General features: G+C 51.6%; 1 protein-coding gene across 2 annotated transcripts in view; it reads left to right on the top strand.

The window, feature by feature from the left end:
* Window positions 1-945: 945 nt before the first annotated feature.
* Window positions 946-15611, top strand: part of CPXM2 (carboxypeptidase X, M14 family member 2) — a 135754-nt gene continuing 121088 nt past the window's right edge. The window contains exons 1-2 of one of the 2 annotated variants that reach the window (XM_004020358.6): window positions 946-1405; window positions 12330-12428. In XM_004020358.6, coding sequence (XP_004020407.3) covers window positions 1096-1405; window positions 12330-12428 — 409 coding nt within the window. In that variant the 5' untranslated portion in view covers window positions 946-1095. The remainder of the gene's footprint in view (window positions 1406-12329; window positions 12429-15611) is intronic. The other variant, XM_060404573.1, reaches the window with a different exon arrangement.

Below are 15611 nucleotides of genomic sequence, written 5' to 3'. Positions count from 1 at the left end.
GGGGGCAGGATGGTACTTTTTTCCAAAGGTAGTGAGCTCCCTGCCAGCCTGGTGGGCCCTGGAGCAGGAATCTGCTCACCCGATGACCCAAATGCGCCCTGTGGCTCCCGGGACGGCAGTCCTAGGAGGGCTCCAGCTCTCTCCGCACCCAGCAGCCACTTACTTCTCAGACCAGATCAGGGCTCCTGGTGGCTCAGAGGGTAAAGAATCTGGCAGCAGTGCGGGAGACCTGGGTTCGATCCCTGGGTTGAGAAGATCCCCTGGAGAAGGGAATGGCTACCCATTCCAGTACCCGTGCCTGGGAAATCCCATGGACAGAGGAGCCCTGCGGGCTACAGTCCATGGGGTCGCACCCAGTCTGACACGACTGAGTCTAGCACTTTCAGACAAGAACTTCCAGGGACGCTAGGCCCCGCCCTCACGAACTTGACTCCAAGGAACCCTGGGACCTGGGGACCATCCACAGTACCTGAAATAAGATCACGGTCAGGTGGGGGTGGGGGGAAGGTTTGTCTGGCCACTGGGGAACCCGTGTCTGGTGTGGAACCAGGGAAGAGGCAGGGGTCAGGAGAGCTAGAGGCTAGGCTCCGGGCTCTATTTGCTTTAGGACCTTGGGCCATCGGGGGTCACGGTTCCCCAACCTGTAAGGTGGCTGGAGCGCCCTTTCGGATGGACACTCCTTGGAGTCTCTGGGGAAGCAGGCTCCCAGCACCAGCCGGCTTCGGAGGGAGGTGAGGGGAAGGGGAGCGGTTTGGAGACAGTTAACGGGATGGATGGTTCCCAGGGCCAGCCACCACGGGGTCGGCAAGAAAGGCAGGGAGGAGGGGAAGGCGGGGCGGCCGCCCCCCGCCCCCTCCCCTGCGCCCGCCCCGAGCCTCGGCAGGCCCCTGCCCGCCTGGCCCGGCCCGGCCCGGCCCAGCCCAGCCCAGCCCAGCCCAACCCGGCGGGCGGGTCACACACGCCGCCGGCCGGCCGCCTCCTCACCCCGTGCTGCTGAGCGCCCGGCGCCCCTGCCCCGCGCCGCCGTCCGCGCCCGCCGCCCGCCCGGCGCTCCCGGCGCCCGTGACCCTGCCCGGGGCGCGGGGCGGAGCGGGCATGGCCCGCCGGGGGGCTGCCGCGCTGGTGCTGGCCCTCGCGCTCCTGGCGGTGGCCCCGGCCGGGGTCGGGGCCCGGGGCGCAGGCGTCGAGGACCCCGCCGACGACGTGCAGGAGACTTGGAGCCTGGAGCCTTCCTACGCGCGCCTGGAGCCCGAGCCCGAGCCCTTCTCGCCGCCGCTGCCCGCGGGGCCCGGGGCGGGGGAGCGGGGACCGCGCCCACCCCAGCCCAGGCCGCCCAAGAAGGCGACGGCTAAGCCCAAGAAAGCTCCCAAGAGGGAGAAGTTGGCTCCGCAGACGCCTCGGCCAGGTAAGTTAACTCGCGGCGCTGGGCGGCCCGAGGGGGCGCCCGTGGCCCTGTGCCTGTCCCAGCGGTGGCCTGCCGGGTCTGGGGCGACAGCTGGCTTCCCTCTGCGTGTGTCTGGAATGAGAGAGCCCCGCGAACTGCCCCCATCGCGGTCCCCACCTCGTCAGGCACTGACCGCGCGTCCCGAGGCCCCTGCTAGCGCCCCAGAACTTGAACCTGACCAGCTGCCCTTCTCAGCTGCCTGGGGAGCGCGTCCCTCAGCGCCAAGTTTGAGATTTACTGGGAAAGGAGCTTACCGCCTACTTCTTCAGTCTTCGCTCAGGGCGTTTTCATGAGAGTGAATTTCCAATTTGGTGATGCCACCAGTGGGGGTCTGTTTTGACAGCGGCCTTCTGGGAGAACTCAGCTGGCCGGCCCTTCCCCAGCCAAGGTCCCCTCGCAAGCTCCCCCCTACCTGTTTTCTGCGGGTGCCTTGAATCCTCTGCCCAGGAGGGCGTCAGGATGGCAGCGCTTCTGCTGGGGAGCCTTGGGCTGCAGCCCCAGGAGGGCCGGGGCTGCTGGACTTCAGGAAGCCCAGAGGCCCCCTGGGACCCACCCACCCCTGCCACCCCTCCCACTTCCTCTCAAATGCACCCCCATGTGCTGCCTGCCCAGTCTTGGGGACATAGCTTCCATTCAGTTTCTTACACTTTGTGAATAGAGAACTTTCTCTTAATTGTCACAAATGTCCTGGGCTCAAATTGCAAAGGGCTGCGGTCCTAATATTTCAGGATTGAGGAGTGAGAGCAGGACTGTGGCCAAGTTCCTGGGCCTTGGAACGGCCTTCCTTGGAAGGAGATTCGTGCCGGGGGTGGCACCATTACACAGCTCCTGGCACGAGAGTCATCACCTTTGTCTGGTTAAACTGTTCACTGAGGATAGCAGGAGGTCATGGGGAAGGAGCAGAGATGAGGGTCCAGAACTCCTAGGTCGTGGGGGGCCATCACTGCAGCAGCTTTGCACTTACCTGAGGCGGGAGGGGGTCCTGCCGTATTCCAGTTTGTGTGCTGTGTGTGTGCTCAATCTCAGTCGCGTCTGACTCTTTGCAACCCCATGGACTGTAGCCTGCCAGGCTCCTCTGCCCAGGGGATTTTCCAGGCGAGAATACTGGAGTGAGTTGCCATTTCCTTCTCCAGGGGTTTGAGTTTGTGGGTGACTGTAAACCTGCAGGCCCTTCTTGGAGTTGTTTCACCCTGCACAGAGCCAGCATTCCCCATATTTTCTGGGGAATTACGCCTATCAAGATTGGTAAAAACCACACTGGTTTAATAATAGGAATGGAAGTGGGACAAGGCCATTCGCTGTGACTCTGCTAGGAGTTTTATGGGCAACCATTTCATTTATTTCTTTCACGGGCTCCAAGGGGTGGATATTCTTGTTACTTTGCAGATGAGGAAACTGAGGCTCTGACCGTGTCAGCAGTCTACTCAGGGTCACTCGCGAGGTGGGGTGGCAGCTTTGGAGGCCCTTCTCCTGTGCTTTTAAGGGCCTTTTTGTTTGGTCATGTGAATCAAGCTGGCATGTGTTCTTGTTTTTTAGCATCTGCCCCGTGGTTAGTGCAGCGCTGGGCGCGGTAGGTCGAGTTGGGTGGGAGACACGTCTCTCAGGTTCTGGTATGTACTGGGGGGTGGCCGGGAGGACACGGGGGAGGCCCAGGCTTGACTGAGAGTCCGAGGACTGCACTGAATCCCAGTTCTGGGGCTCAGTACTCAGCTTCTTGACCCCAGCATCTTCATCTGCACGTGACAGCTGCCTCGCTCTCCTCTGTCTCTTGTTCTAGGAGCTTTTCAGCAAAAGCTTGTCATGTGTCAGCTCATGCTTGTGCTGGTCCCTTTTGAGCTGTTCGTTATTCTGCAGGTCGTTACCAGGAACCTGCTCAGCATCAGGTGCTGGGTGAGGTCCTGCGGGAGGGGAGAGCAAAAAGGCCCCGCCCCACTCTCCTGGAACACACTGGAATCGGGTGCTTAGAGGATAGTTGCAAGTGTGTTGAGAGCGGTGTCGTTGATTCCCCAAACTGAAGACAGGTCTCTGGAAGCTCCAGAGACTCAACCCCCAGGCCTGCTACCAATCAGGGTGTGTTTCTAATAAACAGTTTGGGGCATTTTAGACTCCCCCCTCCAACTCTGTCAAGCAAAATGTTACCTTGATCCAATACTTTTAGCTCCGATTCTCCCCATCCTCATCTTTTTGGCCCATGACCAGTGGAACCCTCTATCCTGAACCTGAAGTCAGAGAGGTCAGAGAGTCTGGTTAAGAATCACTTTGCTGAGGGCAGTTAGTGATAGTTTTGTGCGATGAAATTACAGTAAGAGAAAATGATTTTGCCTCCCTTAAGGGGTGGCTTGATACAGGTACTGCTCCTTTCCTGGTGGCTCAGTGGTAGAAAATCCACCTGCCAGTGCAGGAGGCATGGCTCTGATCCCTGGGCTGGAAAGATCCCCTGAAGAAAGAAATGGCAACCCACTCCAGTATCCTTGCCTGGAAAATCGCATGGACGGAGGAGTCTGGTGGGCTACAGTCCATGGCGTCACAGAGTTGGACACGACTGAGCAACTAAACAACAACACACATGATGTGATAGACGCATTCATCTCTGTGTGGGACCATTTCATAAGCAGATGCAATAACACCTTAGGACAGCATTTATAATATTCTCAGGGGCCACAGTGGGAATGTTTATTGTGAGCTTTTGGGCTGGGTGGGTGGTGCACTGTCTAGGCACTGAGGTGGGAGTGAGGGGTTAGATTTAGAGAAGAAGAATGTAAGAGCATGTATAACTGCTCACTGAGAGTTTTCTCATGTGCTTTGTCTTCCCAGATGATAAAATATTTTCCACATAGCTTGTATCATACATAAAGGCTGGGCTCAAGAGAAGATGGGAGGTAAATGCTCTATGTCTCTGGGTCTAGGGGGAGTCTTGTCTGAATCCCATAGGAAGGTTTACTTAAGGGGCCAAGGGCATTGGGGATTAGATCTTGGTGTGAGTTTGGCTTTGACTCTTGGCTGTTTTTTCATGCCACCAATGTGCAGTGGCTTTCACGGGCCAACATTCTCCTGGAAGTGGCTTGGATAGCTGAATCCTTTGGTTAATTGAGAGTATTGCATTTTTCCATGAGTGACTGATGGATTCTGGAGTAGGGCCCTTATATACTGAATAGAGTGGAAGCTTAAAATTTTTTAAGGTTTTTATTGGGAAATAAGTATAGACAGGAAGGAAATTGTAAAAATAGTGCATAGAGCTCCTGTGTACCCTTCTCCCAACTTCCCCCAATGATAGCATCTACAGTACAAGAACTACAGTACAAGATTTCTCTACCTTGGGAGTATTGACATTTTGGGGTTGACATGTGTGTGTGTGTGTGTGTGTGTGTGTGTGTGTGTGTGTGTGTGTGTGTTTATTTATGGGGAAGGCTGTCTTGTGCATGGTAGAATGTTTAGCAACATGCCTGGCCTTGACCCACAAGGTGCTAATCGCACCCTCCGAGTTGTGACAACTAAAAATATCTCTAGACATTGTCACATGTCACCAATGGGCTAAGAATCACTGCTATATACAGTATCGAAACAGGAAAATGACATTGGTACAATACTTTTAACTTTCAGATGATGTGCTAAGTCGATTCAGTCGTGTCCCACTCTGTGTGACCCTAAGGACCGCAGCCCGCCAGGCTCCTCAGTCCATGCCTTGGTTTCCAGGCAATGAGTGGGTTGCCGTTTCCTTCTCCAGGGGACCTTTCCCTCACAGGGACTGAACCTGTGTCTCTTAGGTCTAACTTGGTTTGGCAGGCGCGTTCTTTACCACTAACATCACCTGACATACCCCAGTTTTCATGTGCACTTTTGTGTGTGTGCAGGGGTGTGTGTGTGTAGTTCTGCACTGTTTCACGTCTATAGATTCACGGAACCATCATCCCCATCAGGATACAGGACTGCGGAATCCTTGTCTGTGATTGAGTAGGACTCAATCTCGTACAGTTTCTGAGGCCCTCATTGTGAACATTAGCAAATCCCAGAATTTTAGATCTTCAAGGAACCTAAGTGTTCATTAAACACAAATTCTTATTCATTGCAAGATTCTGTCAGCAGGCTACTTGATGTTAAAAAATGGTTGAAGAAGACTATTTGGATGATACTGACTTTAGCACTTCATGAAGTGGGCAGGCAGTCTCCTTGCGGGGAATGGCAAAATGGGGCAGAAGGCAGGAAGTTTTTATAGAACAAAGAGCAAGGAGAAGAAAATAGAAAATATCTGGTTGGCTGAGGTGACACAGTCAACTTTGTTTGGGGTGAGAAGACCCAGAGTTGACCTGGCATTTGGGAATTAACTGAATACTTCTGGTCAGGAAGGGATTGTTAGTGCCAAGAAGTTTATGTAAGTTTAAATTTGGTAATATGGCACCGTGGGCAAAAGCAGCTCCATCTTGGGCTTCTACATTGGTCTAGGTGCCTATGTTTCCACTGATGGGTGCTCACCACCTTTAAAGGCTGCCTGTTCATTGGATAAATACTACTGATTGCTAGAATGTTCTTCCTCACAAGGACCTGGCAAGCTGCTTTTCTCTAATTCCATTTATTCAACTGTCTCTCGCCAAATTCAATATTTTCTAGACCCCTGCAGTTGGAGGTCCAAAGAATGAGTCTCTGGGCTCCGTTTTCATCATCCCAGGGTGAAGAGTGAGATGAGGGACCACAGTCTGGACATGTGAGTGGATGTGGGGTGTACTTTCCATATCATCTCCAAATTGATGGCTTTGGTTTGGAACCATACTCCTCTTAGAGGGAAAAAAAAGGCATCAGAGAAGTAAACCATAGTTACATAACTGACTCGCCTTGCTCCCCGCCCCAAGAGGTAGTGAAAAACAGACAAGTTCATAAACAAGACTCAGTAGGCGATTTGAAGATGTTTTATTCTCCCTCTTCCATTGGGCTGGAAGTAGCCTTGAACTTTTGGGTTCCTACGTGTTGGTTGCTTCCTTCAAGGGCTGGGGAGCGTGCACGTCTGTTGGAATAACTGCTCGCCTGCATCACACCCATGGCTCTGACCCTCTGTCTTGAGCCCATGGAATTCGCAGAGTGGGCAGCGAGCCACGTTTGTTTGTGTGTCTGTGCCCAGAATTGGCGAGTTTGTACGTTGTCCTGTGTTCTACTCGGCCTGGGAAGGGGAGGGGCTGGCGATAATCAGAGAGTTGTTATATGAGCATATTTGGTTGTAAACAAAGTCCTTTCTGTTATGCACTGCCAGCTAGTTGCTGGAAAGAGCTTCGCTTTTAAGCTTTTGCTTCAGCACCCTTCGAGGCTTCTTGCACGCTTCGCCCTTCGGTTGGAAATGTCTTCTCTTGGGCCAAGCTGGAGTGTGAGGATTAGGAGCATGTGTTTGTAAATGTTTCCCTGCATACCTTAAAAGCAATCACAAGGCTATCGGCACACCTAAATAAATAACAAGGAATCTTTGCGTCATGGTATTATATGCTCTCTGGAAGAGTTAAATCCAATTTTTTTTTTTTTTTGTCCAGATCAACTTCCTAGAGAATTCCAAGGGAAAGGACTTTTTATAGAAAAGGTCTTCTCATGTACATCAGCAAGCAGCTTTCCTAAGACACCACCTCTGTTTCCAACATGCTTTCCAAAGTCAACTCTTCATGCTGGCCGATCTCCCCACCATGCCTGTGGTTGTAGAAACCCAGGCCTGTGTGTGGGTGATGAAGGGGCAGACACCTGTGTGTTTGGAGAAGCTGGGTTGGAGGCCTGGCTTCTGAAGATAGCCGTTGTGTTTCCTGTGTGCCCTGAGCATCCCTGACTCTGGGTCTCACGGAGGACAGTGCCTTAGGTCTCACGGCAACAGCAGCCTGGGCCCTGGAATCCGGATTTTTTTTTTCTTTTTCTTTTTTGGCCCTGCTTCATGGCATGCAGGATCTTAAGTTCCTCAATCAGGGATCGAACTCTTGCCTGCTGCAGTGGAAGCACAGAGCCTTAACCACTGGACTGCCAGGGAAGTCCCCGGGAACCTGGAATTCTGAGGTGGGGGTCTTCTCTGGATGTGTCCGAGGTGGTCAGGGAGCCTGAGTTCTCAGGCTTGGCGTCTCCAGCAGTAGCTCTGCCCTCTCTGGCCTTCTGAGGTTCCTCTGGCTTCCCTGGGATCATGAAACCCATAAAATCGGGGTGGCTTGGAATGGCCATGGGAAGGGCTCATGTCCGTAACTGACTGGCATCCCATTGGCTACTGATCTGGGCATCGTAGGAATGTCAGAGCCACACAGGACAGCTTCAGGTGTTAATTCAAGGCTCTACATCAGACTTTTATGGAATACTTGGTTCATGAGAGGCACGTGTAAGGGTTTCGCAGAGTTTGTTCAGGATTCAGAGAGATTCAGAATCTGGCTGTGCCACCGTGGGCACAGGTGACATCTTCACGTCTTGAATTCATCACTGTGACAGGGGAGTAATAACAAGAAGCTTCCGAGGTGGTGTGAGGTTAGAAGGTCAAGGCACAGCCTCCCAATCTCTTGAGGGATGGGTGAGAGGCAGCTTCAACCCAGGGTCTGCGTCCTGATTGAGTCCACGTTGAGTCCCGATGGCTTCCTGCCAGCACTGCAGCTCAGCTTGTTGGCGTCTCCTTCTCTGGGTCTCACTGTCTTCCCTTCTTCATTTGTGCTTCATGAAATAATCGCCTCCCCCCGTCACTCCTGCAGCACAAAGCCTTGTCCCAGGCTGATTCCAGGCAGAACCCAAACTGAGACTGCAGATACCTGCAGTGCCCCTGACAGGGCCTGGCACACCCCGCCTTGCTGCGGTTCTGGGGGTGTCTCTTTAAAAGGCTGAGGGCTTCTTACTTGGTTGTAAGTCAGCAAGGTAGCTGCCGCTGCCCAGAGGCTGGGAAGGGCTGTCCCTTCTGCCCCAGGGACATGGTGGAGACCAAGTCTTCTGAACAAAAGGCCTGCCCACAGGGGGCCAGGGGCTGACTGGAAGGTTTCCCAGGGAAGACAAGGCTGAGTGGGGGACGGGGGGATGGGTGGGAAGAAGCGCTTATGAGGGGTTGATTGGCTGGTTGGTTGATTGATCGATAGACTTTGGTCCAGTCCTGGTTAAAAAAAAAAACTTAAGAAATTACACCCGATGCCTCCATCTCCAGCTCAGACCTTTCAGGTCGCTAGTTAACCAAAGCAAGCACATCCTTCCTCCACTCAACCTTTTGGTCCCCAGGCTTTTACCTGATCCCTGGGAAACCTGTTCCCACCAGGACCTTGGCTCTCTCAGGTTTGGGATCTGGAAGAGGGCACAGGGCAGTCCCCGCCCCGTGTCATGACCCTTTTCCTGCTAACACACACAGGGAGCTCCAGTTTCTAACTGCTGAGTTTGGGTTTCTCATGTCCTCCTGCAAGATCCTCCTTGGTTCTGTGGTATTTGAGAAAGTGAAATTATCGTCTGTCACAGTGCAGTGAGGCGGCCTCTCTGGGGAGCTTCGAGAACCCTCAGTGGCTTGGGGCCAGGACCTTCCTCCCTAGGCACGGTCCTTCCCGAGAGCTGGTGAGGGGCTCAGGGCTTGGGGCTGCATCCTTCAGGAGAGAGAGAAAGTGCTGATGGATGCTCCCGCGCTGGAATTTCCTGGGGAAAATGCAAATATGCAGCAAAGAATTTTTTCAGTTTCTGGGGCTGCTACTGTAAGCTCCTTGTATATCGAGAGGGGGGAAAATAGTTTCCTATCAACCAAGAAGCTTGATATTTATCACCATGGACCAGAATAGAATATGCGGCCCCCACTGGCAATTCCGTTTGCTACTTTTAAGGAATTCGGTTTTGTCACGCAGCCCAGATGGAGATGTTGATTTGGCTCTGGCTCCTCCTTTGAGCACTATTTCCACTTCTCTCCTTTCATCTCTACAGACCATATGCTGCCTTTCTTGCTGCAAGAGAAGAGGAGGTTGGGAAGGGCCTAGGCCTGGCATAGGGCTCCCACTCTGCCGCCTCCTGGCTCTCTCAGTGACCTTGGGAGAGTCTCTTCTCCTTTGAGCCTCTGTGTTCCCATCTGTAGGGTAGTGTTCACAGCAAGCTTCCTGCCCTCGATGGGTATATGCCAAGATGGAACGTTTCAATCTATGAGAACCTATATGCGTGTCCAGTTGCTCAGTTGTGTCCAACTGCTTGTGACCTCATGGACTATAGCCCACCAGGCTCCTCTGTCCATGGCATTATCCTGGGAAGAATACCAGAGTGAGTTGCTCTTTCCTCCTCCAGGGCATCTTCCTGATCCAGGGATCCAACCCACATCTCCTGCATCAGCAGGCGGATTCTTTACTGCTGAGCCACAGAGGAAGCCCTAATCTATGAGAGGATGCCTTGTAAATTGTGACTCATGGGCCGCGTGTCGGCTGTTACTTGCCCAGCCACTGGGATGGTGCTCTGTGACCGTGGGAACTCGGGACTCATATGAACAATGAGAAGAGGTTCTCTTTTATTCACTGGTCACCATCTGTCAGGCACTGCCCTTGGTGCTTGGATATATGGCATCTGTGTGCGCCCCCTGACTTCCAGCGAGGCAGGCAGTATGTGTGCTTATTTCACTGATGAGGGGATGGAGCACAGGAGGGGAGAGGTGGGTTCCCTGAGGACACACGTGGTCGGTGCAGTGGTGGAGCCCGGCTGCCCGGGGCTGGAATCACATCTGTAGGTAACTATCCCAGAAGTAGATCTTCCTAGGTGCGAGGGGCCCTGCCTGTTTCTGCCTCTTTACCACCCCCTGTGGGGACTCTGTTTCCCGTATGTTAATCTCAGGGGTAACAGGACATCTGCCCCACATCTGGGCCGTTCTTGGCTTCCCAGAGCTGAGCGCAGGGCGAGGGTCCAGCCCAGGGGAGTGAGGCTGAGTGTGTCTGCAGGACGTCGTTCTCTGACTCCGTCTCCCGTGTTGCCTGCTGTGGCCCCAGAGAGGATGACTTGGCAGAGGGAGGGCCTGCAATGAATGTCCGGCTTCTGGGAAGTGTTGGATGGAATGTTGTTCCCCAGAACTTTGGCTTTTTCCTCTCACATTGTGTCAAACTCCCCTGCCACCCCTGCCACCACCATCTTATCTTTCTGCCAAATCAGGCTCTTCCTTCTTAAAAGTTACGGTGCCCAATTTTCCAAACAATCAAGATTTTTACCGACTCACCATCAGGCTTTTTCTGAAGAAATCATCTTTGGAGATCACTGGCCGTGACATCCCTCCGACAAGAGTGGGACAGACGCCAAGTGACATCAGGCTGACGTCATCAGCTGCACTCGGGTTGGCAGCCTTCCTCCTCTGGCCTTTCTGAATGTTTGGGTGTTTTGATTTCCCTGACCCGAGGAGGACTCTTGATTTTGTGATTTTTTTTTTTTTTTTTAGCTTGTATTACAAATGAAAGATATGCCTAGCAGGTATCACCCAAAAATATGATGGAGAGAGAATTGCCCTTGGCCAGGCACAATGCACCCTTGATTTTTTTGATGATGTTTTCTTGATAAATCTCTCTCTTTTTTTTTTTTTTGGTGAGTCTAGAATTTAATCTGAAATGACTTCATTAATTGGCACAATCCATTTGATGTTTTTGGTATTTCAGCTTGTTTCTTAAAGTCCAAACTAAGTGTCTTTCTCCATAGACCTTCCCTTCCCCTTATTTTTGCCTTGTTGGTCATTCACTGACTCATAATCATTCATGATCATTTGTTCATCACAGGCTTAACCAGACTCTGGAGGGAGAGCATGAGCAAAATCAGACGCAGGTCCTGCCCCCGTGCACAGAACAACATGTGTTGCCTGTGTGTGATGATGTTATCCCAGACTGGGGAGCAGAGCTGCAGTGAGGGCTGCTGACATTCCCCCCCCCGCCCCCCCCCACGGTCCTCTTACCCCCCCAGGCATTGCCCCTCCCACAGCTACTGGGGCTTGGCTGTGATGACTCACAGCTGCTCCCTTCTCTGGAGCCTGACCCTTGGAAGGTGACATCTCCCACCCCCAGTAGATCAGTCTGTAGCCAGAGACCAACCAGCTTAGGAAAGGTGGCCCCTTGTCTCATGGTGGGGCCAACACTCTGTGCAGTGTCAGCTCCAGAGCTCCCTGTGGTGTGAGGCTGAGTCAGATTCTCGCTGGGAGCCCAGCCTAGCGTAGCTCCTTCCTCTACCTCATCTTGCTTCCCCCCACATTTTCTCCTTAGGCCCCTCCCTCAGTACATTACATGCACGGAACCCCTGCCTCAGGCTCCGCACAGAAGCAGCTTGACCAGAGACAGGTGCTATCAGAACTCATCAAAGGAGGCAGTGGTTTAGGTGGGCAGTTCAGGAAAGCCATCTCAAGGAGAGCGTGGTTGAGCTGGGATTTGCAAGATCAGAGGAAGTGAAATAGGTGGAGAGTGAATGGAAGGGTGCTGCAGAGGAGAAACAACATATACTGAGTTCTGGTGGACAGAAAATATGATCTGAAGGCTGAAAAGAGGCTGGTGTTTGGAGAGAATTAGGTGGGAGGAGCCCAGCATGGTAGGAAATCTAGCTCCAGGCTCAGAGGCCTGGAGCTCCAGCTCCGTTTTATCCATTTTATCAGTTAAACGTAGTGTTACTCTTGGAGTGCCAGGGAGGGTCAAAAGTATGCCCGCAGGACCTTTTGCAGCCTCAGAAGAGCAGCCACCTGCAGATGTGCCTTGTTTGTTACCGTGTTTATATCCCAGGGCGTTCACCAGAACACACTCCTTTCCTGTAACCACCAGCCTCTCAGAGTTCAAGGTGCCATCACTAGGGTCTGGGGAGGCAGAGGGTGGAGATGGTTGCTTTGCAGGAGAAGATGGTTGAGTCTCACCATCCTGGGATGACTCTGACATATGGGGAAGTGAAGGCATCTCTCTTGCTCTCTCTCTCTCTCTCTCTCTTTTTTTTTTTTAAGGTAAAAATAACAGCAGAAAAGGCGTGAGAACCAAGAGCTCTGAGAAGGCTGCCAGTGATGATCAGGGCACCCCCCTGGCCCGTGACGCTGTCCGAGAGGGTGAGTGAGGCACTTGATGTGCCTTCTGCCCCAGCTTAGTCTTCGGCCTTGGGAGGACACGGGCCCGGACACAGTAGCCGAGTTCTGAGTGGGGGGGGGGGGGGGGGAGATGGGCCTGGGGTCTTCTGCCTTTCTGAACCATCTGTGGGTGAGGAATGAAGACTTGCACATCCCTTCTCTTCTGCGTGTACAGTAACTACACAGTCATTGAGTAACTCAAACTCAGCTTGACTGAAGCTCCTGGAGCTCCCAGTTGCCTTCCCTGGCCTTCCGTCACCCCCTCCCCCTTGAAGACAACCTCATTTCCTTTCCTGTGGGGCCTCATAGCTGTCCACAGCCTTGTGTGTACATTTCTTATCGCCCAACAAAACCCAGAGCCAGTCTTTGACTCCCAAAGCACGTGATGCTAGGCCTGGTGTTTTACAGTCATGTAAAAATATTAGTCCTTCAATTACTTACCTTAGGATAGTCAAAGCCATTAGTTCTAGACTCACAGGCAAGCGCTGGCTAATATTATGATTATTAACTATTACGATGACCATTGTTGTATCTGTTACTCTAAATTGCAGTATTTCAAAGACATTTCTGCTGACATTAGTAATACTGAACATGTATTAAGCACTTACGCTCTCAGTAATTGCTGTGGACTGGGCCTCTTACTCCACATCTCTTGATGGCCCTCTGAGTATTGTGGATAGTCTTATTATTATCGTTATTATTACCATCATCATATTGCAGGTGAGGAAAATGAGACTCAGTAATATGGGTCCTTTGCCTACCGTTGTGCGGCCTTCAGTTTGTAAAACAAGGATTTGAACTCCAGATTTTCGGATTCTAGGCGTTCTGCTTAGCAGCACAGCTGCTTGACATATATAGAGCATTTCACAAATTTACATTAATAGAGGCAGGATCTGATTTCAGCTGCCATGTGAGCCCGTAAACCATGTAACAGAGTTGATTGTCACAAAGGGAATTGTATGTTCCCCTAGGCACATTGTGATGATCTGGGGTTGGGTTTCTAACCAAGAATTTGCCATCAAAGAAATCATAGAGAGGACTAACAGCACATCCTGAAATAAAAACAGAAGTTCCGCAGCATTGAACTTCTGCAACCCTTAATATATGGGAATTCTATTCTGCTGTAAAGTGGGTGGGCGAGCCCTGGGCTCATCGCCCTTGGGAGGACCCAGCGTGTCAGGAGGATGAGTGGAGGACTCAGGAGTGCTGGGGCTGTGTTTCTGTGGGTTTGCCCTGAGAGTGGAGTCCTTTGGGGTTTCCACTCAGTGGGTGGTAATGAGACTCCCACGTTGGGTGGGCCTCAGCATGACTTTTTGTCCCTTGGCCCCAACAGGCTGATAAAACACCAGCTGTTTCCCCAGATTACAAGCCACGGGGCTAGAAGGGCTTCTGGTCTGGCCTTCCCTCTCTAGGTTCTCTTGCTGTCAGATCTGGCACCAGAGAGTTCTTTCTTGCCTTGTTCATTCTTTGATGCTTTCAAAAGTATTTTAAAAAATATTTTTCCAGATTTATTTTTCAGTAGCTTAGCACAAGGGCTGGTTTGAATTTTCTTATTTCTTCATTACCAGAGTTGGAAGTTGTTATAATTTCAAAAGGCATTTTCACAAAGATTTTTCTTTTTCAATTTATTGAACCGAAGTATAACTGATTTGCTTTGCCGTTTTGGTTTATCATGTACAAAGCGATTTTATACATACATACAATACATATATATTCTTTTTCATATTCTTTTCCATTATGATTTATTACATGATGCTGAACATAGTTCCATATGCTATACAGTAAGACCATATGTTTAGAAAGATCACTCAGAATTTTAAAAAAATCTTGCTTTGTTGTTTATCACAAAGACTTTTCAAGGCCCATTTCTGTACACAAATACATGTACACATAGGCGCACACACACACACACACACACACACACACAGAAGTCTGATCTTGTTCCCTGTTCTGCCACATGACCATTCCCCATCTCCCACTCTGGACCACTGAGGATTGTTCCCTTGACCTTAGCCTCAGAGCCCTGTCTGAACAGTTGGGACACCCATTCTCAAAGGCAGCCTTTCTGGCTCTGATTCACTGAGTGTCCTAGATGTGATTTTGGCCTGTGGACTTTATTCATAGTGTTCTTCTATTAAAATGAAATTGAGAAATTGAGGAAAACCCTGGAGGGAAGAGAAGCTGCAGGGGCCCTGATGTGCAGATACAGGAGGGAAAAGGCTGGTGATGAGGGGAGGTCGTGTGCAGGAGGCAGGTGGCACAGCCATTGGGGAACATGGGTCTGGACCAGGAGGGGCCACCTCGAGGTGGAGCTGGGAAGAACAGGGCCTCAGATGGGCCGCTGTGCGGGCTCAGGACCCCTTGTCCGTCATTCTCAGCATCTCCTCCGGTCGTGCTGAGGCCGACGTGGCAGAATGACGGGGTGGGGAGGATGGTTGTCATCTACCTCTTGTCCAAGGTGGCAGGTGGAACAGATGGCATTTGCTTCATTTTCAGGGTGGTGGGCAGAGCAGATATTAAGCACACTGAGCTATGTGAGTGGATGGCATCAAAGGGCTCAGGTCAGATGTGGATTTGAAACCACACAACCCAGATCGGGACTTGAACCCACTGTCTTTCAGGTCCTGTCTCCGGGCTTAATGAAGCTCAGGTTCTTTATGTCTCATCACAGAAAGAATTCAGTGAGAGACAAAGTGATAGATAAAAAGTAGACTTATTTAGAGAGATACACATTTCAGAGACAGAATGTGGTCTCTCTCAAAAAGTGAGAAGGGCTTTGGGAGGAATACCCTGCACAGAGTGTGGGCCATCTGAGTAGGCGAGAAGCCCCCAGATATGGGGTGGTTAGTTTTTATGGCCTGGGTATTTCATAAGCTAATGAGTGGGAGGATTATTCCAACTGTTTTGGAGAAGAGGCGGAGATTTCCAGGAACTGGGCCAGCTCCCAGTTTTTGGAGGCTTATGGTCTGCCTCAGAACTGCCATGGCTCCTGGGGTGTGCCATTTAGCAACTAATATATTACAGGGACAGGCTTTCCTGGTGACTCAGTGGTAAAGAATCTGCCTGCAAATGTTGGAGACGTGGGTTTGAGCCCCTGGTCAGGAAGATCTCCTAGAGGAGGGGAAGGCTACCCACTCCAGTGTTCTTGCCTGGAGAGTTCCATGT

The sequence above is a fragment of the Ovis aries genome, chromosome 22, assembly GCF_016772045.2.
Source record: "Ovis aries strain OAR_USU_Benz2616 breed Rambouillet chromosome 22, ARS-UI_Ramb_v3.0, whole genome shotgun sequence".
Taxonomy (NCBI): domain Eukaryota; kingdom Metazoa; phylum Chordata; class Mammalia; order Artiodactyla; family Bovidae; genus Ovis; species Ovis aries.
The sequence above is the reverse complement of the archived record's forward strand: the minus strand, read 5'-3'. Positions and strand labels throughout refer to the sequence as shown.